This window comes from Accipiter gentilis, chromosome 14 (genome assembly GCF_929443795.1).
Source record: "Accipiter gentilis chromosome 14, bAccGen1.1, whole genome shotgun sequence".
NCBI classification, from domain to species: domain Eukaryota; kingdom Metazoa; phylum Chordata; class Aves; order Accipitriformes; family Accipitridae; genus Astur; species Astur gentilis.
The window spans coordinates 32,222,649-32,250,454 of NC_064893.1; the positions used below are offsets into that span (position 1 = coordinate 32,222,649).

The 27,806-nt window shown below is 44.3% G+C and overlaps 1 protein-coding gene across 1 annotated transcript; it reads right to left on the reverse strand.

Moving 5' to 3' along the window:
* On the reverse strand, positions 1-25,530 carry PRPF6 (pre-mRNA processing factor 6). Its single transcript, XM_049816654.1, has 21 exons — positions 25,322-25,530; positions 24,220-24,388; positions 23,289-23,407; positions 22,560-22,638; positions 21,590-21,766; positions 20,590-20,745; positions 19,783-19,877; positions 18,899-19,055; positions 18,527-18,689; positions 15,524-15,642; positions 14,647-14,865; positions 12,900-13,022; positions 11,923-12,044; positions 10,640-10,778; positions 9,530-9,649; positions 8,134-8,310; positions 7,149-7,282; positions 6,568-6,659; positions 4,350-4,464; positions 2,151-2,277; positions 1-1,357 (listed from the first exon to the last, which is right to left on the reverse strand). Exons 1-21 carry the CDS (start codon positions 25,390-25,392, stop codon positions 1,205-1,207), a joined length of 2,826 nt encoding a protein of 941 aa, XP_049672611.1. The 5' UTR covers positions 25,393-25,530; the 3' UTR covers positions 1-1,204.
* Positions 25,531-27,806: the final 2,276 nt, after the last annotated feature.

Genomic DNA, 27,806 nt, shown 5'->3' on the forward strand with positions numbered 1-27,806 from the left:
TAAGGAAACAAAAAAAACCAACCAAGCTGTATTTTATACATATTGTCCAAACAAGTGATAAGGGGTTTTCTCCTGCAACTAAATACATTATATAATGCAAATACACAGACCTGGATACTTTTGCTATACCCTAACATGTAAGACATTACAGCTTTTCATTCAATGATCACAAGGAAGTCAGGGTTTTGGGGGTCAAAATAATACAGATCACAAGTGTAGAAAATTGAAGACAGCCTATAAAGGGTCCCAAACACAAAGCTTTTCCTCTCATGAATTTGCTTTTTGCCATCTGTACTTGAAGAGAGTCATCCCAAACATCCCAACTGAAAGCAGATGCCATTGTAAAAAGTGCACAGTCTCTCAACGACTCTAAACAAAGGTTGTTGCTTCAAAAGGGCCTTCAGGGATTGCTGGATTTTGCCTTGTTACTTTAAAATACCGCTGTGCTTAATGAAATCAGACACCTAAAAGGTTATACTATATACATTTAAAAAAAACTGAGGAAAAGGTCTCTAAAAATATGCTCTTGAATTTCACAAAATGCTCTGTCTGCTCAGGTTTGAGGAATACTTCCGAGTTGTGCTGCAGCTTGCCAGCAGAGGAGACCAAGCTAAACCAGGCTTGTGGCAAAAAACTGAAAAAGAGGGGCCAGCCCAGCCCTTTCCCTTGGCTGCTGGTCTTCCCCCAACAGAACTCCACTTGTCTCCTTCAAGGACATTCAGTGTATTCAAACAGCAACAAACCAGACCTGCTGACAACAAACCAGCATCAGATGGGCCAAACACTAAAGAAACTGCACAAAGGGGGACAGGACAGGACGGGAATGCATGCTAGGGGAGAAACCAGAGGAACTGCTAAATGTCAGAATCCATAGAAGCACTAATTAAAGCTTATATTTACAGGGGGGATTCAGGCATCAAAATGAAAATTCCAAGGGAGCCTCACAAGGCTGCTCGTCTCTCCTACGTGACACCAGCAACAACGTTCAGATGGGCTGCCGAAGCCAATGACCGCGTTGTGTGAGCCAAGAGCACTATCACTGGGAAGAGAAGGAAGCAGCTTTTCTTTTTGGAAGAAAGATCTTTCACATCGCCACCGATCTCCCGTCCTCCAAAATCTGTGCCACTGTAAGGGCCAATGCACTGAAAGCAGGTAAGCAGACAAGTCCTACAGAGATGACTAACATAGCTGAAGCCAGCATACTCTAGAAGGTATTTTTAAGCTTGGCTGCCACAAGCACGAGAATCTCGCCGATCTTCTTCTGCCAGTTCTCTATGTCCTTGGAGACATCACACCAGAGCTCTCCGTGGCGAGGTTCAGCATTCTCACAGCGCTTCCTCACTTCTTCTTGTTGTTCCTACGAGGAAGAGAAACGACAGTTTGAAAGTCTCTTAATGCCTTGGTTTGTTCCAGCACAGATCCAAAAATTTAACAATTCCCTCCCTGATTCAAACACTCTTCCAAAGCTTATGGTGGGTTTTTTGTTTTATGGTTTTTGAAGGTGGTACGGAAGCCTGAGTCAAAATTCAGAGGCAGCAACTCTCCTGCCTTGCTGAACAAACTGACCAAATTACAGTCAAGCGAGTTTTGGCTACACCAGAGAAATTGCAGCAGAAACTTCCTTTGCATTACCGCCTGCATGAAATCTGTCAAGCGAGAGGTCTCTCTGAAGTCAGAAGATAAACACTCCCATCATTGCAGTAATATCAGGCAGTAAAAACTGCCATAAGAGATTAGAACAGACCGTTCCTCCGGCTGTGTTCACATGCAACCTGTACTCGACACTTGTGAAGAAATGGGACTAGTTACACAAACCCAGCATTGCAATTACAGGGAAATCTCCTACGAGAAAGCATGCATTTTACAGAAGGAAGATTGATTTCATAGATTTTTGCACAAACTAGCATGACTGTGGACAGCAAAGCAGCCTGAAAGACAGCTCAGCTAATGACAGAGCCTTTTAAAAACCACCACACAGGCCTGTTCATGCTCATTCATGACCAGGCGTGACAGCCGTAGCCTCATCTGTGAGCCACACAGGCGGCAGCAGCATGCTCAACTGCTGCAGCAGTCCCCGGGACTGGGTAACCAACAACAGCCAGGGATTCCTGCTGCCTTCCCCTGCTGCCTGTTCCCAGGCACACACTCACCTCTGTGCCATGCTGGAGCTCAAATTTGTAAAAGAAAGCCCAGGCATCCCCCAGGTCAGAGTCTATCTTCACTGTTCGGTGGAACCATTCTCTGGCCTTGGTTATTTTACGCTCACTCCAGAACAGCCTGTTGAGAAAAGCAAAAGTGTGTTGACATATAGCCTCTTTAAAGGAACATGCCAATCTGCAAGCACTCCAACTTAGAGGCTCTACAGATATTTCAATTCTTTCCTCTCACAAGAAGGAAACAGCAGATTTTGTAGGCATCTGCTGACTGTCCTTCCCCTGGGAAGCGAAGAGATACAAGAGGACTGAAAAGAACATCCACTGCTTCCTCTTCACTCTGCCCCTCGTGAAGGTTAACTTAGCCCCAGGAAGAGACAGCCACTCCTGAGAAGGGAATTATTAGTCTCCGAGCTCAATCTTCGACTCTCTGAGCATAATCTTTGCTACCTCAATGGCTTAATTTTGCTGTTCCAGATTTGGTGTAGAAAGAGACAGGATCATATGCCTAGATCCAATTCCTCTCTCCCAACTTCTTAATATTTCAAGTTGATTTTAGCATCTAACAACTAAATAATTTCTAAAAGCTGAAATTTTCACGCACGTTCCTGGAGCCACAGCTGTGTGCAGTCACACACTCACATTCACGAAGCATGCTCTGGTGGAGCAGACCTACCTTGTCAGCTCCACTTTACGAGGAAAGGCAAGCATGTAAGCTTCCACGCTCAAATCCCAGCCTGGCACCCAGCCCGACTGCTGCCATTTCATAAAGGTACTCGTGAATTCTGAAATTCCTCCCCAGTAATTAACCACCTAAGTCAATAGTCTCTTGGTTTCACTCTTTTGCATTAAAGAGTTCATTTGAGCTAGTAAGGTCTTTATCAAATCAGACAGCCATCCCTCATAAAGAGCTTAGCCAGTCATAAAATTATACAGCTTATGTGATTGTTTTTAAGCCCTATAATACTCTTGATTGTTCCGTGTTAAATAAACTGTGATTTAAAAGAGCGCGAACAATGATAGCAGAGGCTCAACACCTGCAGGCAGTGGCCATTTTCAGCAACATATTTAACAAAAGTTTTTCACAGATGTGTGACACTATGGTATTACTGTACCTACATGCAAGTCGTGATGGGAGGTGGAAGCTGTTTGTGTTGGGATTAGCTGCTAAACTCTCTGAGGTTGCAACAGAAGGGGTCTGGAAGCAGTTTCCATAAAGCAAAAGTTAACATTTTTCTCACTTGCTGCTAAAGCTGAACAAGTCAGCTGTCATTATCTGGCAGAACCCAGTGTTGCAGTCACTGGAGTGTATCCTACAGTTTTCTTTGGCTTATAAAAAAGAGTTGTGAAAGAATTGGGCAACTGTTTGGGCAAAATGCTTCCTGCATTAACCTCTTCTGGTATTCACAAAGGAAAAAAAAAGTTTTTTCCAATCACGACTGCTGTAGAGCTGTTCGCACATCAGATCAGAAAAGATATGGCGTGAGTCAATTCTAAGAGCGGCTTTTCATCACTGGTGGCCTCACAACTGGATCCAGACAAGAAGACAATTCCTAGTATATTATCTTTCCGTTTCAGGGAAGCAAACTACAGTATGACTGGTAGTCTGCATTCCAGGAAGGCCCACAACTGAAGAAAAATGACACAGCAGAAATTCAGGAGGGGAGAAAACTACAACAGCACAGAATTTAGCTCAGGATTAAAAAAAAAAATCTGACAGGATCTAGGATAGAGAGAAAAGATGAAGAATACACAGCCAGCCACGTACAAATTGAAAAGTAACCAGCAAAAATTGCCCCTAGTTTCACAAATACTTAAAACATATCCTATAAAACTTAATTAAGCCTAGCTCATCCGAAAGCACACTGAAATCCCTTTCAAGGGACACAAAGATAGCCATTTTCAGAGTGCCAATACTCAGCACTGGAAAAGGACTCCGTGTGAATGTATTGTTGTCTGTGCCGCAGTCCCAGGCCCACCAGAACAGCTCCAGGGCAGGTTGACATCCCCTGCTTTGAATCAAGGGAGAGATTTGCACAGTTACTAGGAGACAGCTTGAGAGCTGTTACTTGCTTTGGGGCTTATTAGAGCTGCTGCAGCCAGAATCACATGGTCGTGCTCGAGTGCAATGTTTCATCATGGATGCAGCCACACACAGAAACGGGTATTTTTACTACATCAAGCACAGGAACTCACTTAGCCACAGCCAACAGGACATGTGGGTCATGTTCACACTTCTTGAGAGCATCCACACTCTTGGTCTTTCGTTGCGGTCGCGCTTCAAGGAAAATTGCCTCTGACCACAGGATTCCTTAATCAAGTCAAGTAGGAAGATTGTTTAGTGTTATTTCCGAGATTAACCCTCCCCACCCTGTCACCAGGCCAGTGCTCTCCAACACAGGCAGCAATACTGCCCCCACCCCGGCAGTTATCCATGCCCCAACCTCATCCCAGATCACTCTTCCTGCGTGGATACTTCATTTAGTACTCTGAATTTTTAGCTACTGAATGCACTGCGCTGGACCTTCAGTTCTGAGCATCTCTGTACCATAACCCTGCTGCGGCTTCAGCACTCCCTACGCTGGTGTGTGCTAACCTAGAGCTCATGCCTTTCAGGTGAGACTTTGCAAGCAGTGGAACAGGGGAAGGCAAATCAGCATTTCAGAAGTGAAAGATATCCATTTGACTGAATGGGAAACTGCAGTGGCAGAATTCACCCCAGAAGGTAAAAGTACACCATTTGGAAGCAGTTTCAAGGGTGCCAGCGAGCACCACAGTCTTATTGATGCTGGCTCTCCACACGTACGATGAAGGACAGAGTAGGTCCAGGAAAGCCGGGTTTAATCCCTAGTTCCTTTCACTGCCAAAAGCCAGAAAGGAAATATGCTCAGAGGAGCATGAAATCTTCAGTTTCTCATGTCAGCCAACCATACCTGCTGATCACTTCAAAGCAAAGCCTGAAAGCTCATGTCTGCCAGGACTCTATCAAAGTGCTCTCACTTCCCATAAACTGCACCACGGGAATATACACAAGCTTTGATGACTGCAGTGACAGACTGGAGCAGAACTCTTCTCTTCTTGCTCTTTATAAATAGAGTCAAACCACATTTTTCAGGCCTCTATTTTCAGGCCTGCTGAGGACACAAACACCATCGTATTTCAATTTTTCTTTGTGCAGCCTGCCTACATCAGCCATAAGCAACTATGAATCAATTCAGCAATCGATGGACACAAGTCTCTGGTTTACATGACTGTAGGTGTCCAATAAGCTAATTCCTGCAGGCTTTTATTCTGGTTTGTAGAGTTTTAAGATAGAGTTGGAAGCAATTTTATTTAAACAAAAACTGAGATCCTGCTGCCCATTTCCATAGCAACTGGCAGATTCTGTAAAAAAGCCTGTGGTGGCAAACACTCATTAAGCATTAGGTCATTCACAAAACAAACTGGGACTTGGGTGGTACTGCTTTGTTGACCCACTAGCATGGTGAGCAGCTTGCAATGAGTTTATCATGTCATAAAAGTCACTTAATTCCCAATTGTTTCACAGGGACGTTAGCAGCCACCAATCAAGCACCTTTCAAAACCTAGCCTGAAGGCAAGCTAAAAAGGCTTGCCCTGCAGTAGACTTACTACACTTTGTAGTTACGGGACATCTTCTCTCCAAAGATGTCAACATGTTTAAATAATTAAGTCTTCCTGCAATTCTGCCAAAAAATAGGGAAGCATTATACACTTTCTCCTCCCATCCCAAGAGGCAAATGTTTCCACTGCTGGTTAGAACCAATTGACTTACATGATATGACCTATTTGCCTTTTCTGAAATGAGTTAAAATAATCAAAACCGAGGACTAAACATTTATGGTACATGATCCCCTTATCATGACTGCAACTGAAATTTGCTGCCAGCACAAGTTATTTAGCACACAGTTAGTGGTGCAACCAGTGCAGGCAAACCAACAACAGGAAGTCTCCTATGGCCAGCTGTACTCCAATGAGACAGGGAAAAAACCCCATTCTTTTTCAACTGAACTTCCTAACTTCAAACACTTGAGAGTCTTTCTTCAATTTTAAACCTTGGCAGACTTCTACCAGCTTCAGAGAAAAGCCACCCATATCCAAGATGCTTTCTCTGGAAACCCAGGAACAAACTGTGGAACACAGACCCAGTAATATACTGGATACTGCAGTGAAATGGACCAAACACCAACTTGTGACCTCTCTTTGTGAGAGACAGCACAAAGCAACTGGGATTATTCATAAACACCCTCAACATTTCATTTGCAGAAGGATGACTGATACCTCTCCAAAACATAGTATTTTGAGACCTGGCCAGAAAGGACACCTTGGAAAAAGATGTGCCTTTATCAACTGGGCAAAACAACCGTGTTTAAGATAGCAATGAAATCCAGCTCACCTGAATTGGGGCATTCTTGCAATGCCTTGGCCATCAGAGTATTTGCAATATTCTTTAGCCCAGCTCTGTATTCTAATCGCACAGATTCCAACCTGGTAAGGAAAAGACTCAGTGATATATATGACAACATATTCACCATGCAGAAACAAACAGCGAGTCACATGAAGGTCACTGGAAATTGCAAACATCTGCCCATATTCTGAATAAGTTTAGGTGACTGACATCTTCCCATTCCTCTCCATCTAAAAATAAACATGACCTTTATTCTGTAATAGCCTAGATCAAAAACAATCTGAAAAAGGGACTATAAAAGAAATGAAAGTTCCGTGGGGTTTCATGCTTTGTGCACTACAACTATCAGTAAAGAAATAACTAGTCCCCAGCTCCTTAGAGTAACTACACACTAGCCAGGATGACCAAAGCATTTCTGGTATTCAGAAAAAGTAGTTGGATCAAAAGAAACTCTAGGATGAGCATGGTCACAAGTTCCAGGCTCAAATGGCTGAGATGATGTAAAATAGTTGGCCTGAAGAATGCATTCGCTTGGTAGCCCAAATCCAGTTAATCTCCACACAACTCACCAGAGATCTGGATTCTTTGGATTTTTTAGGCGAGACTTTTCCAAGATGGCTCTTGCTCTAGTCAACTGCCCAACTTTCTCCTCCAGCCTGGACAGCAAAAGCCACAGGGGTATGGAATGGGGGCACTTTTTCAACTGTTTCAAAATAAATAAATAAATAAATCTTAGAACCCCTGAAGAAAAGAACTTCCCTCCCTACATCCTCCTGGAGAGTTTAGAAGAAGAGAGACAAAGTTGATTATGTCACTCAAATTTCTCCTAGTTAGTCTTACAACATAGAACAGTACAGAAGCCAAGATTCTCCTATATCCAAAACAGTTGGGTACATCAACTATGACTGAGCTATCCAATTAGCAAGAGAAAGAATACGCTTCCCTTAATAATACATCTAGTTTGTGCTCTGTCTGGAAATGGAGGGCTTTTATACATAACTGAACCACAGCAACAGAGTGTGCAGGAAACAGACAGCCTTTGAAGCTGGGGAAGTCATTAGGATATTGACACCGGCAGAAACCTGCTTCCATATTACTTTCATGGCTGGCAAGTTTCCTAAGTATTCATACCCAAGGACACCAATTACCATTTAGAAGAGACACGAGTGCTCTGCAGGCCACCTCCTTTTACTGTGTGTATCTAAGAGCTCATTAGGAGGCTTTTCTTTTAAGAGTTCTGCTTTTAGTCTTTACAGGTCTTAAGAGAATTATTGTGCAATGACTTTTTTCCTACCAGTGAGGAGTTAAGCATACAGCAAACTTTCTCAAGCAAGAAAGTGAATTTTGCACATGGATACCAGGTAAGATAAATTCTTGCTGCTTATTTCAAGGTCCTAATTTTTTTTTTGTTTTGTTATTGTTTTAACCAATGACAGAGAGAACAGAAATCATCTCTTCTGTTAGTCTGGGGCACAGCTTTCACCATTTTGATTCAAAGACATCTCTCCATGCTACAAGTACAAAGCAAACAAAGTGCAACAACATACACCTTACCCCTTGATTATAAGCCTCCCGTGCTTTCTCCACCAGCTCTTTTTGTTCCTCGATTTGTCCTTTCATCATCCACAGTTTGGGGAAGTCCTCATAGTGCTTCAGGGCTTCCTCACAAAGCTCTTGGGCTGCAGCAATGTTCCCAAGCACCCATTCTAACTTCACAGACTTCATGAAGACCTGAGAACGAACCAGAGCTGTTTATCACTAGCAGCCATTGAAAAACCATTAGTTCTGTCAAGGCACTGCGTTCCCACTTTCATATATTCATTTGAATGTTATTGATTAGCTGCAGTTTAAAGTAAAAAAAAAAATAAATACCAGGGTTAAATAATAATGGGAACAGATAACAATGAGAAAGGTAAATGCAAATATTAAAGGAGGTGGAACAGTGTAATCAATCTATATCTCACCTGTTAGCATAGAGTTGACATTTGTATAATATTTGTACAAAAAACATACCTTTAAGAGCACAACCAATTAACAAATTTGAACCTGCTTCATCAGCACAATCTGATCTTAGATCCAAGCTACCAAGACCACCTACTCTTACTTACGGCTTCAAGTTGCAGCTGTTGTCCTCCTAATTACAAACTGGTACATATACTATTCTGCCCCTAAATGCCTTTCTTTTGGCTACACATGGAAGTTACAGCTGTGAGAAATACATTATAGACTGAAGGCTGTTTCACTACTCCTTGATCCTTGTCCTCCCCATTCCCAAATGACTTCGCAAGAGAGGAATCAAATCTGAGACCAAAGCTTCAGTCCCAGCTGCCAGCTGGAGAGAAGCTCCCTGACTGACTAAAGAGGAAGAGGAGAGTTTAAAAGATCTAGGATGAAGCACAAATTGGCAGGGGTGGAGGGACACAGCAGACAGACACCAAACTAATTTTTATTTTACTTGGACAAGTTAAAATGGTTCTGTATGAACAGCTGAAAATCGACAAAGTTTATCTCTAGAGTTACTTCTGGTATGATAAACACAAGAGTGTAACTTTAAACAACAAACTCGACCAGAGCTGTCTTTAGCACGACAAGCATAAGTGAGTCTTCTGTGAAAGTATTTTCTGTCTCTTTTTTCCACGACATGCTTTTATGCAACATGAACATTATACAAACAGCTGTAAACTGGGAATTTCCTGACTTTTGCCATTTGTGTAAAAAAACTGAAACCCTTCACTTGATCCTAGCCTTTTTTCCCCAGCATGCCATGATTTTGTGTCGCAATTCACTGGAGAAGCACTGCAGCAAAGCGGCCACATGCCTGCAAAAGGCAATGGCAGCTAGCCATCTGGTCAATCACTAAGGCCACAGAACTGAAGGAACTCCTCCTTCCGCCTCAACTCCCCCGTGGCCAAGAGAGGTCTCAGCCTCTCCACCCTTCACACATCCTTACCCTTGCCGTGGGGGCACTGCTTCGAGCTTTTGCCAGCAGCCTCCTTGCTCTTTCATATTCATTGTTTTCTGACTCGAGCTTCACGGCAGCCAGCCAGATCTCCTCGCTGTTGGGGTTGGCCTGCAAGAACATAAAATGACAGACAAATGCATACAGTGAATCAACAGCAGATTTAATCCTTCGTTTGATCCAGATTAAAATTGAAATCAGAGCTCTGTCAATCCACACTAGGATTTTTTTTCAGTTCAAGCTCCTCCCAATCTTCTTTGACCTTTGAAGTTTATAGGAATTCTCCAAAACAGATGCGCAACACAAAGATATATGCCAGTTTAGAAGTTGGATGCTTCTCAATTGTTGAAAAGCCTTAATGCTTGATGTTCTGAACTTCTAGTTTAAATACTGAAAAGATCATAGGGTTTGCCACAATGAGACCCTCATTTTATTATCCCTGAGCAAAAAAACTGAAGCTTGAACTCCCAACTGAGGTCTGTGAACACTCCTCCAATAAAAGTCATTTCAGTGGCAACCATGTCAAGAAGTCTTCAGGACAGTAACAAAAAGCACCAAGAACAAATTTAGGAAGTAAATATCTTTTAGCTTCCATCTCAGAATTTGTCATTTGGTTTTGCTACCTCTTAGCTTTTAAGCCTCATTCCCAGTGTTAGAACTGTACCGCTCTGCCCATCTTTCTTTCAGCATCCAGCAGACAATTCCCATCATTTTGCTGTGGATTAGTGGGTTTGGTCCCAGCCACAAGTGATGCAGTAACATCATTGATTAGGGCAGACCACTATCCTTTTTACTGAGGAGACAGATGACCCAACACAAGGGGATTCTGATCCATGACTGGGGTTGGTGGGAGCCATGGTAGTAAAATTAATGGCTTGTGGACTCAGAACCTGGTGCGGTACCACTAAAAGAGCAGTAATATACTCTTGCTTCTAGCTTGCTGCTATTTTACAGAACATTTTGCCACATAAAACAATCAAAGAACAGCGGAAGCTGCCATAATTTAGAAAGGCAGCAGGAATCAGGTGTTGACAGAAAAAGCCTACTCTGTATTCTTTACCAGTTGTACTTAACACCACCACACAAGTCTAATATACCCACCTGGAAAGCCAGGGCCAAAATGCTTCTGGCTGCTGGCACATCTCCTGCCAGCCACTTCGATTTGGCTCCCATAAGCCAGAGCACTTCTGCTTTGGGACAGTGAGCAACAGCTCTCTGCAAAAGAGCCTCCAAGGATTCTCTGAGACAAGAAAGAGCAAGTTACAATCACTCAAAATACTGCCAAAGGTGAGCTCTCACACACCATTTCCACTATCACTCAATGCTATAAATATTGTTGCAAAGTCCAACGTTGTAAACCTTGATAAGCTGTTTCATAACAAGGAAAGGGTGGGGTCTTTTTTCACAAGGGTTCTGAAATCAGCACTCCACAAACGACTCATTGTTCAGACACTTTTTTTTTGATAGCCTCTGCAGAAAGACCCTGCACACAAACAGCTCATTTGTCTTGGAAAGAGCCATTCTTCTTAACAAACCTTAGCAGAAACTGAGACAGGAAGTTTTTCAGAATTATTAGATGAAGCTGGCTTGATTTTACTGAAAATTTTTTTCTCATCTGGAAAATATACTTTTCAGGTAGAACAAGGGGCTTAAAAGCCAGCCACCACTGGGAAACACGGGAGAACATCAAAAGCAAAGACATACTTGTTCAAAAAAAAAAAAAATATAAAAAATGCTTGAATGAGGCAGAACTCGGCATCTGCAGCCACTTCCACACAACAGCCTTGTTGTCTTTAATAAGGATGATTCCAGGTGCTTAAGCGGTCTATTGCATAGACTGTTTGCTTTATTCTAAACTTAAGGCAGAGAGTTTCACATGTGCAAAGCTTTATGAATAAACTTTTTAAAAGAGACCTGAGCTGTGACAGTATAACACCCATCTTATACAGAACGTGATATACATTCAGAGTATGTTTAATCAGAAAATGCCAGAGATGCTCAGACAACTTCAATGATGAAGTAGTTTATCTATGAAAACTAAACACATACTGTATTTCCAGGTGATTTGTATTCCCAATTTTTTCTAGGAATGCCTTCTCAAAGATGACTGTCCCTACCTTGTGTGTTCGTAACTATTTTTACCAAGTCATCTCTATTGCCAAAGAACTTTTTATGACTTCATAAAAACCGAAGATGTTCTGACCACAACCATAACAAAGAAGGTCAGACCTGCAAACAGTGCCAGCAAGCTCCTACCAGCTGAACTAACTCTGCACGTACAAGACACCACTTCAGGACTGATCTTGTAGCTTTTCTTCCTCCCCAATCTACCCCCCTGTAACAAGGGTGAACCCCTCCACCCTAGGCTTAACCAACACACATACCTCGTTCCATGGTTCTTTTCAAAGTACGCTGCTCGCAGCCACACACTCTTCTTGCTCGGGAAAACTTGCAAGGCATAAGCATAAATTGCTCGGGCACACTCCAGAGCATTATGAGCAACACACTAAGGAAAAACAGATCAGAACTAAGTCAGTTTAGGGTTGCACTGAAATCAAGTGCAAGAAGCAATGACACATGCATAATTCAACACAGAACTCAGTAACTCAGAGTAATACATGAATTAGGGCATTATATAAAACAGAACAGTTACTATCAGCTTTTTCAAAGGAAGCAGGGAAGAAATTTTCAAGCATCCATCTATCAGAGCCCAACTGTCACTGGCCTTTCAGTGGGACACAAGCCAGCTTGAAACATTAGCAAGGCATTGTAAAGGCTCTCATGTTTGTCTCATGCTTGCACTTCATATATTTTTTTTCTTTACAGGCAAAACTATCAGTGCCACAGGATATGCCCCCTACTGCTGTGAGCCCAATTCAAGGCCAGTGAAGCGGACATTTCTCATGCTGAAATATAATTTAGTTTTTAGCGCATGTTCAAACTACTCCCCTAAAGTAAAGAAAGTCTGGTAAAACTTTCACCCACTCCCCTGTCCAGTCTTAACTTGAGCTATAATGTTTATGCCTTGAAACTCCACTCCCAGTTCCTTTAACCAGACCTCAATCCCTGTTGACGTCACACACACCCCCCCCAAAAAAATCCACACCAAAACCAGCAAACAATCTATCACAATACCAAATTTTTGCTTAGTAAAAATTCAAATCTGAAAAAAGCTCTACAATACAATAACCTCCTGAGAGAGAGAGTGGCCAAACACAGACAGTGTTGTGGGAATCACATCCACTTTCATGGACGAAAAATGTCACCTCCCAGGCTCCAGTTCTATTTCCCCCAGTTAAAAAAAAACAAAACACAACAAAACAAAACCAACAACAAAAAACAGCATTACAGCTGGACATACACTGTCTGCATCTTCCATCCAGGTATGTTTCCGATCCTCCTCCTCAATCCCAATCCCAATCACAGCTCGCATGATTGCCTGGCATGTGGCCACACTTCCAGCTTTATCACATTCCTCAGCATCCTAGAAAGAAGAATAAAGCCCTGGTCATTCTGAGAAATCATCACAAAAAGTTAGATTCTGCAACATTACTCCTCATGTCCAAACACAGAGACATTATGCATCACTGCCACACCAAAAATATCTTATTACTCAAACATATCTTGACACTAACCGGTGAGCCTACACCCCCAAGGAAGGTGCTATAGCTGTACACAGAATCAATCAGAAGTTGGTTAAGAAACAGAGCCTGTCAACTGCATCCACTGAAAAGGAGTTAAGTGTGACAATGTGTGACCTTTTCAGACTGAAAAGTCTCCTCTTACAGCTACGCTGACCTGCCCTGGGCTGGGTCAAGCAGGGACCTGGCTAATAAAAAAATATGCAAGAGTTTGGGAAGAAAGAATTGTAACATCAAAGCTACTGACCTTCTTTCTATGTCTCAATAAGGGCTAAGCAATAATTAAATTTAAACAAAACCCTCAACCACTGTTAGGTTGAAGGTGCAAAGGCTCTCTCACCAGAGCATATATGGAAAAGTGGGGTTTTCTGACATCCGAAGCTTTTGAAAAGCCAAGCGTGTCTTGCCTAAACTTGTTAAAAAGACCTCTGATCAGATAACAGGAATAGAACAGCTCTAGTACTGAAAAGGAACTCGAGAAGACAATGATGCAGAGGCCGTGGTGTTCGTTTTTTTAACCAGAAGTTGAAATTAACCTTTAGTTGTTTTACTGCTGTAAAGAAAGTTAGAATTCTTCTAGATGTTAACAAGGATATCCATTTAATATTAAATACTTTGCTCATTATCAATGCTCTTTTAAGCTGCGTGGCAAGAAGATTTTGTTGCCTTCACCCCTTTTAAGTTATTTTAGTAGTAAACCGGTTTAAAGACTTATGCTTAAACAAAGCACAATACGTAGAGGAAGGAGGTTCTTGTAACCTGAACATCAAGCCATTTAGATGGCAACAGTCTCTGAAGTGTCTTACTAACTCAAGAAACTCAAGCACCACAGCTTTTGAACGTGATCAAAACACCGCAAACCCCTACAACTTTTTGCAACTTTTCTAGCACAGAACATGAAAAATATGATGACCTGGGATGAACCTGCACAGAGGTTGTGTGTTGTAAACATCACTGTACAACACAGTTCCACGTGTCAGCTGTGACCGCTTCACACACCCTCAGGACTACGAGCCAATAAAGGACTAACAGAATACTTCCTGCCTGCTGCATATGCAATATTTGTATTGACTTCTTACAACACTATCTGACAAAGATTTCTTAGACAAACAGGTACCTTTTAAGCCAAAAGAGACATATGCAAAAAAAATACATAAATCCTTCACTGGAGGCTTAAAGCCTCTGTCCTACTTAAGGCAGCAGCTGCTTCAACTTGAAGCTGGTTATCTTCCAAGACAGAAGTAAACCAGACATTCCTCAGCTCAACACATGCAATGTTAGCCCAGTGTATCACCTAACTATGGCCTTGGCTCTCAACTTTTTAGTCTTACCTCTTGTATTTTCATGGGGATCTCCACTGATAAGCCTAGTGCAAAACTACTCTATCCTAAAATATTTTCCATCAATAGCCTTTGAAACAGAACTTGAAGAGCTCATCTGGGTCTCTAACCAAGACCAAGGAAATACCTGTATCCATTGCTCTCTGTTGATTTCCACACCATTAGCCCTAAGAGATGTGATGGCTCTGTCAATGATTTTCTCCACCATCTGGGTGTTTCCATTGGCTTCCTCCAGTTTGGCAGCAGTAATCCAGATGTGACGATCCGTCGGAATATTCTCACGGGCTTTGTTAAGGACTTTACGAGCATTCTCATATGTCTCCAGCCTTGCCAGCGCAAGCCACAGCTGTAGAGCAACAGAAGATGTACTTTAGATTGGAACAAGGAGATGACAACGCTGCTGCATGGCAGTGTCGGCCCGAAGAGATAAGCAGCTTTATGCTGTATGCTACTAGTTGGCAATTGTCCTCAAGTAGTACAAGCAGGCTGCAGAATACCAATGGAGAAATAGTAGAAACAGAGTCTACTACTGTCCTTAAAGCTCAATCCTAATCACGTCAAGCTATCATCTCTGTTTGCTGGGCTGCCGCACTCATATTTTTCTATCCACATCACCTTTTAAACAGCTGAATATTACACTCGGGTTCAGTGTTTCAGAAACAAGCAGCTTGGTTTTAGATTCCCCAGGCTATACGTATGCTTGTTTTCACAACCGTTGAGGCACCAAAGACGAACATGGCTAATTGGCTACAGCAGGCACAGCACTACACTGGCATAACTAATGTAACAATTACACAGGAAAATGAGGCATATAATGACCACCAGAGAATTAACTCTGGAGAAAAAAGCACAGTCCACTACTCATCACATCCTTCTCATTGTGGCATAAAGTGCATGGTAGAAAACTCACACTGCACTCCCTCTGCCTTTAGTTTTCAAAGCTCCACTGCCAACGTAAAAACGGTGTGTAGAGGGTTGCTTTATTTTACTTTTTTAAAACTTACTTCAACGCTAGTTGGACAGCACTCCACAGCCCGACTCAGCATGATCCTGGCATCCTCAGGTTCTTCTAACTCCACGGCTGCCTTCCACAAACGCACCGAATTTGGAACATGCTCAAGGGCTAGAGAGGACAAACAATTATGTCAATCACAACAAAGTAGTTTACCAAAGACAATTGTATTTTTAAAGACAACATATTAAAGGCTTTGTCCAATTACAGATGCAATTTCCTGAAAAAGAGAAGGAAGGGAACTTGTACTTATATTAGCTCTTGCTTCAACAATGAGAACTTAAAATCAGAAAATAAAAAAGTTACTTAATAATTTTAATTGGAAACAGGTTTTGGAGAGCCAAGGGCTTTTTCCCTGTACAAGCTATAATTACATCCTCTTCAGTGAAACACCTAGCTGAACAAAGCCTCCAGTCTCAGCAAATGAGCATATGTAGGACCCAGCCTAATCATGCTGGGTGTCCCTTTATAAAAAAAAAAAAAAGGAGTATCTTCAGTCCTAACCAGTAACACAGCCTTGTTCCTTAGATGTTGAAACTGTCCCTTCACATTTAGTTTTCCTGTAGGCATCTCCTGACAGCTTAACAGATCCCAGTTTAGCTTCCCAAAATGTTATTGGCCCCCTGTACAAAAATAAAACAGGAGGATGCATAAAAGCTTAAAGGTATCGCTGACACTAACACCCTAAGCCACTGAATCCAAAGTCTTCTTTCAGCAATGCAATACGGGCTCCATCTAATTAAGAGTCTTTGAGGCTTCCTTAATCTTGTCCAAGAGTTAGCTACTGCTAGGAGAAATTGCATTCTCTGCAGACTGTCCTACATGTGCAGTCTGAAACATTAAAGTCTAAACAACAGCTTTTCTCAGCCTGTCTCTTCATAACCTGTATCTTCAAATGACATTGAGAAACTAAAGGGTTGGGGTTTTTTTTTAGCCTTTTGTCACTACAGTTTACACCACAGATTACTAGCATTAGCTGCATTGCGGTAGTAGTTTCATTGCTTCCATGGTGATTGTACACAAACGTGCTATAGTAACAGAGGACTGAGCACATCCTTCTTCAATAAAGCAAGCATAACTGCAGGACCACAGAAATGGGTGGGAAGAGGCATCTAAATCTACTTTGAAACTAGCTAGGCTTCTAGGCAAGGCTGTTTCTTTAAGCACTCCTGCAAAGGCAGAGAGGCACACTCCTGAAAGCTCAACTTCAGAGCACATTTCAGCTCTACAGAAATATAGAGCATTTAGAAATAGTGTGCACTGAGGATTCGGGCATTAACCATTTCTCCTCGAGCCTGCAGCAGCAGGAGATTTTTCTGAAGGATTGAAGTGAATATCAGTCTGCGAGAGCTGAAAGCATCACTCAGCAGGAAAGAACATGTTTTCATAGATAGAGCATTCAATTTTTACAAGTCAAGATGCATTTTAGACACTCAGCTTGCTGGCTTTCTAGTCAGAGAAAGGCATTAAAAACTCCAGAGGTTCTTCTGGACAGTAGAAATGCACACAGCCAACAGACAAGAGAAATGCGTTATGAAAGCTCACACTTCAGTGACATTACCTGGCAGTCAAGTCTTTTTTACTTTAGGAGAAATAATGGGTTAAACTGCCACTCATCTTAAGGCTGTATATACAAACAGCTCCACGCATCATATTACTGATGTTCCCTAGGTAGCAGAAGAGCACTGTGAAGCTGTTAACACGCAGAAATTGGAAAGATAATGACAAATCATGTTCCATTCCACTAACAGCTTTGTATCAGACATTAAGTAGGTGGTTCCAAAAGCTGAAGCAAGATGGTTTTCTCTTTGAAAATGCAATGTTTAAAGCAAAACTCAGTATTCAATGCATAAGTCACTGCTTTCACACAAGATGCTCTCCTACTCGAGCTGGACTCAGAAATCTATTTCTGCTCATGTAAAAGTGTTCTCTGTTCAGCATCCATTACCATGCTTGAGAGGAACACACAGTGTCACAGGAGCAATACTTCACAGCATGCTGCACTGCTTAGCCAATGAAAATTTTAAAAAGCTACTGAATAGTTAATATCTGAACTCTTACTACTTCAAACCCAGGAACCTTTAAGTGCCTTTCATCCATATGCAGTTAGAGGTCATTTCACCAGACCTGTGTGATTTTACCTGCAACAGTAAGAGGTAGAAGGCAATTTACTTCCTTTGAAGCCAAGCCATTCAATACTGTAGACTGCTTCACAATGATTTAGTAAAGGTATGAAATCCAGACCCTTTTCCCTGTCTAGATTTAAGTCAGGAGATATAATTGACACAATTCAATAGTCATGAAGGATCTAATCTCTACTGAGACAGGCACAGCAACTTAAAGTAATCAAAGAATTAATACTATGAACCTGTGAGGAAGACCTGAGTTCAGGACAACACAACAAACTGCTGTTAAAGAGATCACTGTTTGGAAAAGACAGAATTCCACAAAAGAGGAAAACCTCCAGGTGCAATGCAACAGAAGATGTAAGGTTCTAAGGTAAGCACCACAGAGAAAAGCTGTTTGTCAAGAACATAGAACTTGCTACAGTAAAGCAAACCCTAAGGCCCACAGGCTCAATGATACGAGAACCCCAAAGCCTCTAAAGCTCCTCTACCAGGAATCACTATGGTCTCTAACAGGTTACATACAAGTTGGAACTCAAAGTCCAGTATCTTTTCCAAAATGTATCACAAGGTGACAGTTAAAACACCCTTTTGTCCTCAGAGCATCATTTTTAAATTGCTTTCATCTACCTATCTAACTTTGATCAGTTGGAATTGGTTTTTGGTAAATGAAACATCTTTTTGCAATTGCTTAGTAACAGCAGCTTTCCGCTGAAGGATATTTTACAGATACTTCAACAACTCTACTCTTTGACTCAACAGCAGCAAGTTCCATCATTATTAACAACCACACATCTTGAACAATTTACAATGCAATACACAGAGGGGAAACTTGGACTTTGTTCCCTGACCCTGGAAGAAGCTCTCACCTTTCCTAAGGACGCGTTTCTTTGCACGAATATCTGTCTCCAGCTCTGCTGCTCTTATATATATTCGGACAGACTGTGGAAGATGGCGGACAGCTTGGGCCACAACAGCCTTGGCTGTATCCCCAGGCTGAAGCCGAGCAGCTTCTAACCAAACATCTTCACTCTGTCAGGAAAAAGACACGATCTTCCTTTACATCAAAACAAGAATTTAAAATCAGAGCTTCTAGCTAAAGGTGTTCTTTTGATACTGCAGATAGTAAAGCTGTATCAGGCATAGCCTGATACAAGCTTAACAGAGATGCTGCTTGCTTGTAACCACAATCTTTTCCTACTGTTCTGCAAGGATCAGCAGGGAATGAAAACAATTCTGACCTTGGGGCACATCTCCGTTCCTTTCATGATGAGGTTTCGAGCCACTTGGAGCTTGCCAGTGACCTCTTCCAGTCGGGCTGATGCTATCCAGGCTGGCGGATGATGAGGATTGGTCTCTCGTACAGATTTCAGGAGCAAACGGGCTTTCTTGATATCACTAAAGGAGGAGGAAAGACAAGACAGCAAAATTTTCAGTGCACTAGCAAACAATTCTCCTGAATCAGTAAGTGCTTTACAGTCAGTTCTTCACAGCCATACTCAGATGCACAGTAACTGTGACCTCAAATGTTTCCATACTGGTGACACAAACTACATACTACAAAACAAGCTTACAAATGCACACTAACCCAGTGAGATCACACTGCAAACTGGTTAAGTATTTAAGTAAGATTTTTAGGAATTACAGCTGGGCATTTGCAGTTGGAAGCTGATAAGCACAAGCATTGATTTAAGTCAAGTGTTAACAACATTTGCACATATCACTGACTTAAATGGCAATTCTTTATGAAACAGGTGTCAAACTTCAGGTTAACGAGGTTTTCAGAGGTCATCAATCAAGCCTAAATTAGCAGTACACAAGTATAATTAACCAGGTTATTTCCTGGCTGGCAGGTTGCCACACCCTGCCATCACTCTGGCATGTTACTCCAGGGATAGAATAGAAACAATCCCCACAACTGAAGCATCCAGGTCAGATACTAAATACATCAGCTGAAAGACTACACCAGGTCTCATGTTAAAGAGATTCATCCCCAAAAACTCACCTAGCATCTTTTACAAACTAAATGTCAGCTGAAAGCCACCCGCTCAGACAGATTTCCATTTATATGCAGGATCACAGCCATTACTAAGAGGATAAATCGGCTAATCCTTCTTAAACTTACTTGATATCTCCTCCGTGTGTGGGAATCATCGAATTCAAGTCTGTCAAATATCCTTTCGGGTCCACTACAGTCTGGCCACTCACAGAGTCCGACACCTGTGAAAGTCAAATCAGCGCTACTGAAATGACCATTCATAGCCACACAGCCTGCCTGCATGCACTGAAGACTGGAAAAGACACTGCTGCTATACAAATAAATCCTAGACATTTATGTGTTATGCAAACCAAGGAAGGAGGAAAACACAAAGCCTTGCTTATCAGCATTTTCCCACTTCTAAAATACGCGACTTTAACGTGAAGAACTTAGTACCACTGAAAATGCAGAAAACTAACAGCTTGGCTTTCAGTCACAAAAAGGTTCTCGCAGCCCTGCCAGCTAAAGCCCATCTTTTTAGTTTAAACCAGATTTAGATGGGAAAAATCAATGAAAATGAACAGAAGTCAACAACAATTTAAGATTAGTATTTTTCAGCATTTTGTGCTGCATCCCTACACAAGATAGAAGATGGGCTTCCCTTGGTAAAACTACCAGTGCTGTTTGTCTACAGTCCACCCCTGGTATAAAAGGGCAGTCTGTTCTCCCATAATGACCAAGACTTCCAGGGACAAACTTATTTCTCAGGAAATTTTATCAGTGTAGAGGGCATGAGATTTGAGGAGTGCAAAATTATTTCTAGTCACAGCTGAGCTATTTCTTCCCTCCAACACCCAAGAGAATGAAAGACTTTTCTAAAACGAGGTCCTAAATAGCAGCACAACACCAACACCAGGTGAACCCGTGACAGATCCTCCCTTTCAGCATCCTCACCTGGCTTAGCCTCATATCCATCAAGGTGTTCCTGGCTTGGCCAATCTTCCTCATATCCAATTCACCTGTTCCAGGTGTCATTAAGCCTGGTGTCATTCCTCCTGGGTATGGAGTATTCAAGCCCCCCGGATATGGAGTATTCAATCCACCAAATTGCTAAAAACAAGAGCGAGAGAATACATTCGTAAAATCTCTTCTGAGATTTCAAAGATAATTCAAGGCTGTTGGCTGATCCACTCTTCTCCAGTGGCTACAGGACAGAGATGCCAAAACCCCATAGGTACTTCTGGAACAGTGGCTTCCCTGAATCACGAAACATTTCTCATGCAGGTTTTGCAAATCCATGGGTAATTACTCAAGTTTAGTCAAGTAAGTGACGTAAGTAACAAGAACGTGAAAAATTCAAGCACAAGCATCTACGTCTAGCACATTTAAACAAGGAAGTCCCATGGACATCTGGTGCCAGTTCAGGGCCAGTCAGCTTCTCCTGTAACTGTATGACCATAGTAGCTTGCGGCCATATAGCAACAAGCTAAATCACTCAATTTTCAGTTGACGGTAAGGCAAATAATTTTTAACACAATTGCTCCAGGGTTGAGCAAACCATTAGGTGAAACCGAACTTTATTTTCCATTCTGTTTTTGCAAAATGTTGTTATAACAGAAACGGATGCTGGTTACGTTCACCAAAACTCATTATCACCATTCTACAGCCAGAGAAAAGGAAAAGAAAAAGAAACACTTTCTTCCATTTTCACACAAGAACCAATCTTTCCCTCTCCACCCTTGAGTTTTGTCTGGCAACAGGTGTGCACTGAAAGACTCTGGCAAGTGCAGGAATTTAACACCCAGCAATTCCTTTGACAGACTCACAAACGACACCCAAGTTTTTTGGTCAAGTATCTTTTTTTCCAAATCCCACTAATGAATGCACGGTTTAACCCATGTCTCTAATTATAAAGTACAGATCACATCTTCATCAGGTTTGCTTTGGTACTCACCGTTTGGCGTGGGTCCACAGAAGTGTGATTCTCCCCTGACTGTAAATGCTTTGCAAAGAAGCTATCGGGTACAGGAGTCAGCTTCTCATAACGAGGATTCCTCTGACGCTTGTTCCTGGCATCACCAACTTCTGGAATACTCAGCCACTCTTCCTCTGTGACCTCTGCTAGCTTCCGCTATTCAAACAAGAGTTGTCATCATTACTTGCTGCAGAATGTTTTTCTTTTCAACTGCTCTTATTCCTTAATAGATTTTTTTTTTCTTGAAAGAATTCAGATCAATTAAAGACTTAAAGGTCAAAGATCAAATTTTTTTCTCTAATCCAATGTACAAAAGAATTAGATGCATTTAATTAGAATTTGGTTTTAGTCCAGACTGAGATTTCAAATCAATTTGTTATTAAACTCAGTGCTACAAATATTCAGATTAATCTCAGTGCCTGCAGCACTCAGGGTTTTACTACTAATCATTCAACAATAGCTTAAATGATACATTTTATTTAAAAGAAGATTTAGAGTCAGATCCTGCTCAACTACTATTTCAGTGCCAACAAGGTACCAGTCCCTCAAAGACAGAAGTGGGGCACCTTCTCAAGAACTGATGTGACGTCGCAATAAAGCACAAAACAAAAGACTAGTATCAAAATTTGCATAAATGTCACTACCTTGTGCATCCACAAGAAAAGTGCTCAACAGGCAGAATCACTGTATTCACCCATATCCCTAAAAAGCAGCTTATAAACACCCACTTCCATCAACTAAGCACTTCAAAGCAAGATGATCTTCCACACCACTAACAGCCAGCTTCGGATTCATTTACTTATTTTTCCAACAGAAAGTAATTCTAATCTGAAGAATAACAAACTACTTGTTTGCTAACACACAAAGTCTGAGCACAGAAATGCAGAACATACATCCACCTCTCATATGTCATAAAAATAAAAGTCACATTTCAGACATTTTTCCTTACTTTCAAATCTGAGAACTGCTGCTGAATTTTGGGTCGTTCCATACGGTATTTTTCTATTTCCTCTTTTTCTCGTTGTTCCCTTAGGAAAAGGAGTACTGAGGTTATGCTCAAAGTAACACTCGGCAAGTCTTTAAACAAAGTGTTGATTTTACAGAAAAATGTGTTTGATCAGAGCCAAGGCATAAAAAAAGCGCATTTTTTTCCAAGCTTAGGTTATCAACATTATGACGGACATGTCTTATTTGACAAGACAGTATCGTAGTGTAAAAACAGACACCTCCAACCAAGTGAACTTCAGTCTTTAACATCCTCTTACCTGTAGACCAGGTAGCCAGTTTAACAACTTAAGTAACACTCAACGGTTTACAAGACACCTGCATTACGTGACTCTTCTAACCATTTCCAGTGTGCCATGCAGTATGTGATCGGTCAAAACCCATCACTCGGCATCTCCCCACATCATCTTAATGAACCACAGTGAATCTTAACTACAGTGAAGTAATTCAACCACATCAACTCTCAGAGCAAGTTGTGCAAAATACCCACCATCCTTAAAACGTGGAGCCATAGGGTCAAACATATGGCATTAAAACAAATAAAAACTGCGTCTGAAAACGTACCCAGTAGACAAGGACAAAATCTGAACTGGAAAATGGAAGAGGTAGAGGAAAACTCTAAAGCACAAACTAACTAGGAAACACCCCATGCTAGTGTTGTAATTCATCCTACCTTCTTTCTTTTCTGCGTTCATCCATCCTCTTATCCAAAGCTGCATAAATAGCATCTGCTTCCTCATCATCTTTTTCATAGGGACCACTTGAGAAGAGGCTCCCAGCATACCCATTGAACTAAGAATTTGGAGAGAGAGAAGAGAGACAAAGAGGGGGAAAAAAGCAAAAAAAAACCAAAGCAGTATTCTCAGTTTAAAGCTCCTGTTATGTTCCTGCTACAGCCAACAGTCACCCAGAACAAGGAAAAAGCATGAGCAGGCTATTTCTAACAACATTGCATCAGACTAACACATCCCTAAATAAAAGCAGCTTTCCTCTACCACCCCTAGTGTTTATTCTCCCACACCATTTCAAAAGCAAAACTGCTTCTAAATTGCTTCTCTTTCAAAATTGCTTCTATTAAGCAATAAATGAGATCCCAGTATAGAAAGGCCATTTTCTTCCATTAACCACTTTTTTTTTTAAACTACTGAAAGCAAACAAAAAGAATAACACAACATTCAACTAACCAAAGTGGGATCTACTAAACACAAGAGACTACACAGGCCACATAAAGACAAATACATGTCAGAGCGCAAGAGCTTAGATTTCATTTGTGCAGAATAAAAAAAACAAACATCCCCCAAAGTACCTAAACTAATATTTTATTTATGGAACTCTTCCCATGACTCTCAGGGCTCTGTATAGATAATTAAACCACAATACGTGGACCAATGCCACAACAAAAATCTGCAAGCACTATGCCATTATGTATAATGAGTCTCAATAAAAAAAAAAAAAGAAAAAAGCAAGAGTTGCTAGCAAACTACAGGAAATTCTGGCCTTGAAACCTCCACTAATACAGGGTTTCATAGCAAGAGAGCAGGGACCTAATGGCATTCTCTTCTACTTGGGGAAAAACACCGCCAGGATGATGAAAATCTCATCACCTCATCATAATTGGTGTCATTCAAATCTTCGTCGTCATCATCAGCTGTCTGATTCTTTTTCATTTGATCTCCAACAGTCCTCTTCCCCGGCGGAGCATGACGATCATCCACAGGGTCATTGGCATCACGTGCAGGGCCAATATCAGAGCGGGTGGTGAAACCTGTGGCTCTGTGTTAATAAACCAGTAGCAGCTATTTAGCACACTGCAACCCCACCATTTGTTATGCAGGCAGTCTGTCAAAATTATTACTTAAAACGGACAACAAAATTATCATTCTTTTGCAAGAATGGCATCAGCCATCCCCCATCCCTACCATTCATAAACCCTGGGGAAAAAAATACTGTCTTCTTATAGGGAGAACTTTATCTACAAAGACACCGCAATCACCCGGCTCACCGCTCTACCATCCACCTTCTACCAAGGCATGCCTTCTCTTCTAAACTGTCTCTCTTGGTTAGACACAGTAAAAGAGCTGATCCTGCAGGTTGTAGGGCACTACGGGGTGGGAGTCTGGGCACAGGGACAGGGCGAGGGGGGGCTCATCAGAAACCCTGCGTTCAACCGGCCAGTGTTTCCCAGGGCACGGCCAATACAATCGCCCCAGCGTAAGGGCCCTGACACATCAGCGGAGGACAAACCTAACTCACAGCCCACACAGGGCAACTCCTGGCGTCCGCCCCAAACCAAAACCTGCCTCTCACCGTTCCCAGCACAAACGCACCCAGATGTAATGATTTTCAAGAGGCTCCCACGTACGCACAGAGTTACAAAATCAGGAGGGACACAATCCCTTCCCAGCCAGCAGCGTCTAAAGCACCCAGCAACTTATCCCCGGGTGCCAGGTTCGCATTTAAAGACAAACCCGCCCATCTAAACAGTAGACAGGAACTATCACGTAGAAATAGCGCTTGAAAAGCCGACCAGGCCGCGAGGGGCCTCCGGCCTGTCCCGAGGGGACGGGACCGGACGGGTCGGGGGTAGATGGGCAACCAGCCAGGCACGAAACGGAGCCCGGGGTCGTCCTAGGGCCCGGCGAGGAGGGCGGGCGGGCCGTGAGGGGGAACCGGGGCGGGAAAGGCCTAGGCCGGGCGGCGCCTCACCCGCGGCCCAGCCCCGGCACGTAGCCCAGGGGGGCAGGCATGCCCAGGAACGGCTTCTTCTTCTTGTTCATGGTGTCGGGAACGGCGGCGGCGAGGCAGGACCGGAACCGGAGCCGCTGGACGCGATCGTGAGAGCGACGGCGGCGCCGACGGAGAGAACAAGCGGCGACACGGAGCGGAGCTACCCAGAAGGGCAGCGCGGCACTTCCGCTCCCGCGGAGGAGAATAGAGCGCCCCCTGGCGCCGCGGCGGACCCAAGCAGGGAAGGGGGGGGGGGGGGGAGAGCGGCCGCGCATGCGCACACCTGCCGGCACTTGCACACCTGAGCGCACACGCGTGTGAACGCACGTGTAGCGCGCGCGCGCGTGTAACGCCCGCGCACGTGGACGCGCGCGCGCTCGCACACGCACACACAGAGGTGCACGCACGCGCTCTCCACGCGCGTCTCTCCCCTCCGCGTGTGAAACGCGCCTTCCCCCCTCCCTCGCCCGCTGCTTACACCCCGGCCCCAGCTCCCCTGTGCAAAGAACCACCTCCCCGTTCACCCCCCCACGCCAGCCCACGCCTCCCTTCTTGGCGTTTACACCCCCCTCAGCCCGTGCAAACACGCACGGGTGGCCGCACACGCGCCGTCACACACGCGAACGCGCTCCCGTGCGGGCTCAGCCATCCCCGCTGCACAAGTGGACGCGTGTGCGGACACCCTGGGGTGCACCAGCCCACGTACCACCCATTTCCCTCCTAATTTCTCTCTAAGAACGGAGAAAACCCTCGCCGATCCACGCCGCGCCCGGCAAAACCCCTCCGTGGGCATTGAACAACCGGGATTTTTTTCTTGCCGATTAATTACAAACTCGATCCCTCTCCTTTTGCATCTGTAATTAAGGGAGCAGATGGTGCGCCATTCATTTACAGCCAGCGGCGCTTCGGGCTGCCGGGGCTCTGCCTGCAGCGGGGCCTGCTGGCGACGGCGGGGCTGGGGATACTGGTGGGGCTGGGGATGCTGGTGGGGATGGGCATACTGGTGGGGCTGGGGATACTGGTGGGGATGGGGATGCTGGTGGGGATGGGGATACTGGTGGGGATGGGGATGCTGGTGGGGATGGGCATACTGGTGGGGATGGGGATGCTGGTGGGGATGGGGATACTGGTGGGGCTGGGGATGCTGGTGGGGCTGGGCATACTGGTGGGGATGGGGATGCTGGTGGGGCTGGGGATACTGGTGGGGCTGGGGATACTGGTGGGGATGGGGATGCTGGTGGGGATGGGGATACTGGTGGGGATGGGGATGCTGGTGGGGCTGGGCATACTGGTGGGGCTGGGGATACTGGTGGGGATGGGGATGCTGGTGGGGCTGGGGATACTGGTGGGGCTGGGGATGCTGGTGGGGATGGGGATGCTGGTGGGGATGGGCATACTGGTGGGGATGGGGATGCTGGTGGGGCTGGGGATACTGGTGGGGCTGGGGATGCTGGTGGGGATGGGGATACTGGTGGGGATGGGGATGCTGGTGGGGCTGGGGATGCTGGTGGGGATGGGGATGCTGGTGGGGATGGGGATACTGGTGGGGCTGGGGATGCTGGTGGGGCTGGGGATACTGGTGGGGATGGGGATGCTGGTGGGGCTGGGGATGCTGGTGGGGATGGGGATGCTGGTGGGGATGGGGATACTGGTGGGGATGGGGATGCTGGTGGGGATGGGGATACTGGTGGGGATGGGGATGCTGGTGGGGCTGGGCATACTGGTGGGGCTGGGGATACTGGTGGGGATGGGGATGCTGGTGGGGATGGGGATACTGGTGGGGATGGGGATGCTGGTGGGGCTGGGGATACTGGTGGGGCTGGGGATGCTGGTGGGGATGGGGATACTGGTGGGGATGGGGATGCTGGTGGGGCTGGGGATGCTGGTGGGGATGGGGATGCTGGTGGGGATGGGGATACTGGTGGGGCTGGGGATGCTGGTGGGGCTGGGGATACTGGTGGGGATGGGGATGCTGGTGGGGATGGGGATGCTGGTGGGGATGGGGATGCTGGTGGGGATGGGGATACTGGTGGGGCTGGGGATACTGGTGGGGATGGGGATGCTGGTGGGGATGGGGATACTGGTGGGGATGGGGATGCTGGTGGGGCTGGGCATACTGGTGGGGCTGGGGATACTGGTGGGGATGGGGATGCTGGTGGGGATGGGGATACTGGTGGGGATGGGGATGCTGGTGGGGATGGGGATGCTGGTGGGGATGGGGATACTGGTGGGGCTGGGGATGCTGGTGGGGCTGGGGATACTGGTGGGGATGGGGATGCTGGTGGGGATGGGGATACTGGTGGGGCTGGGGATACTGGTGGGGATGGGGATGCTGGTGGGGATGGGGATGCTGGTGGGGATGGGGATACTGGTGGGGATGGGGATGCTGGTGGGGATGGGGATACTGGTGGGGATGGGGATGCTGGTGGGGATGGGGATGCTGGTGGGGATGGGGATACTGGTG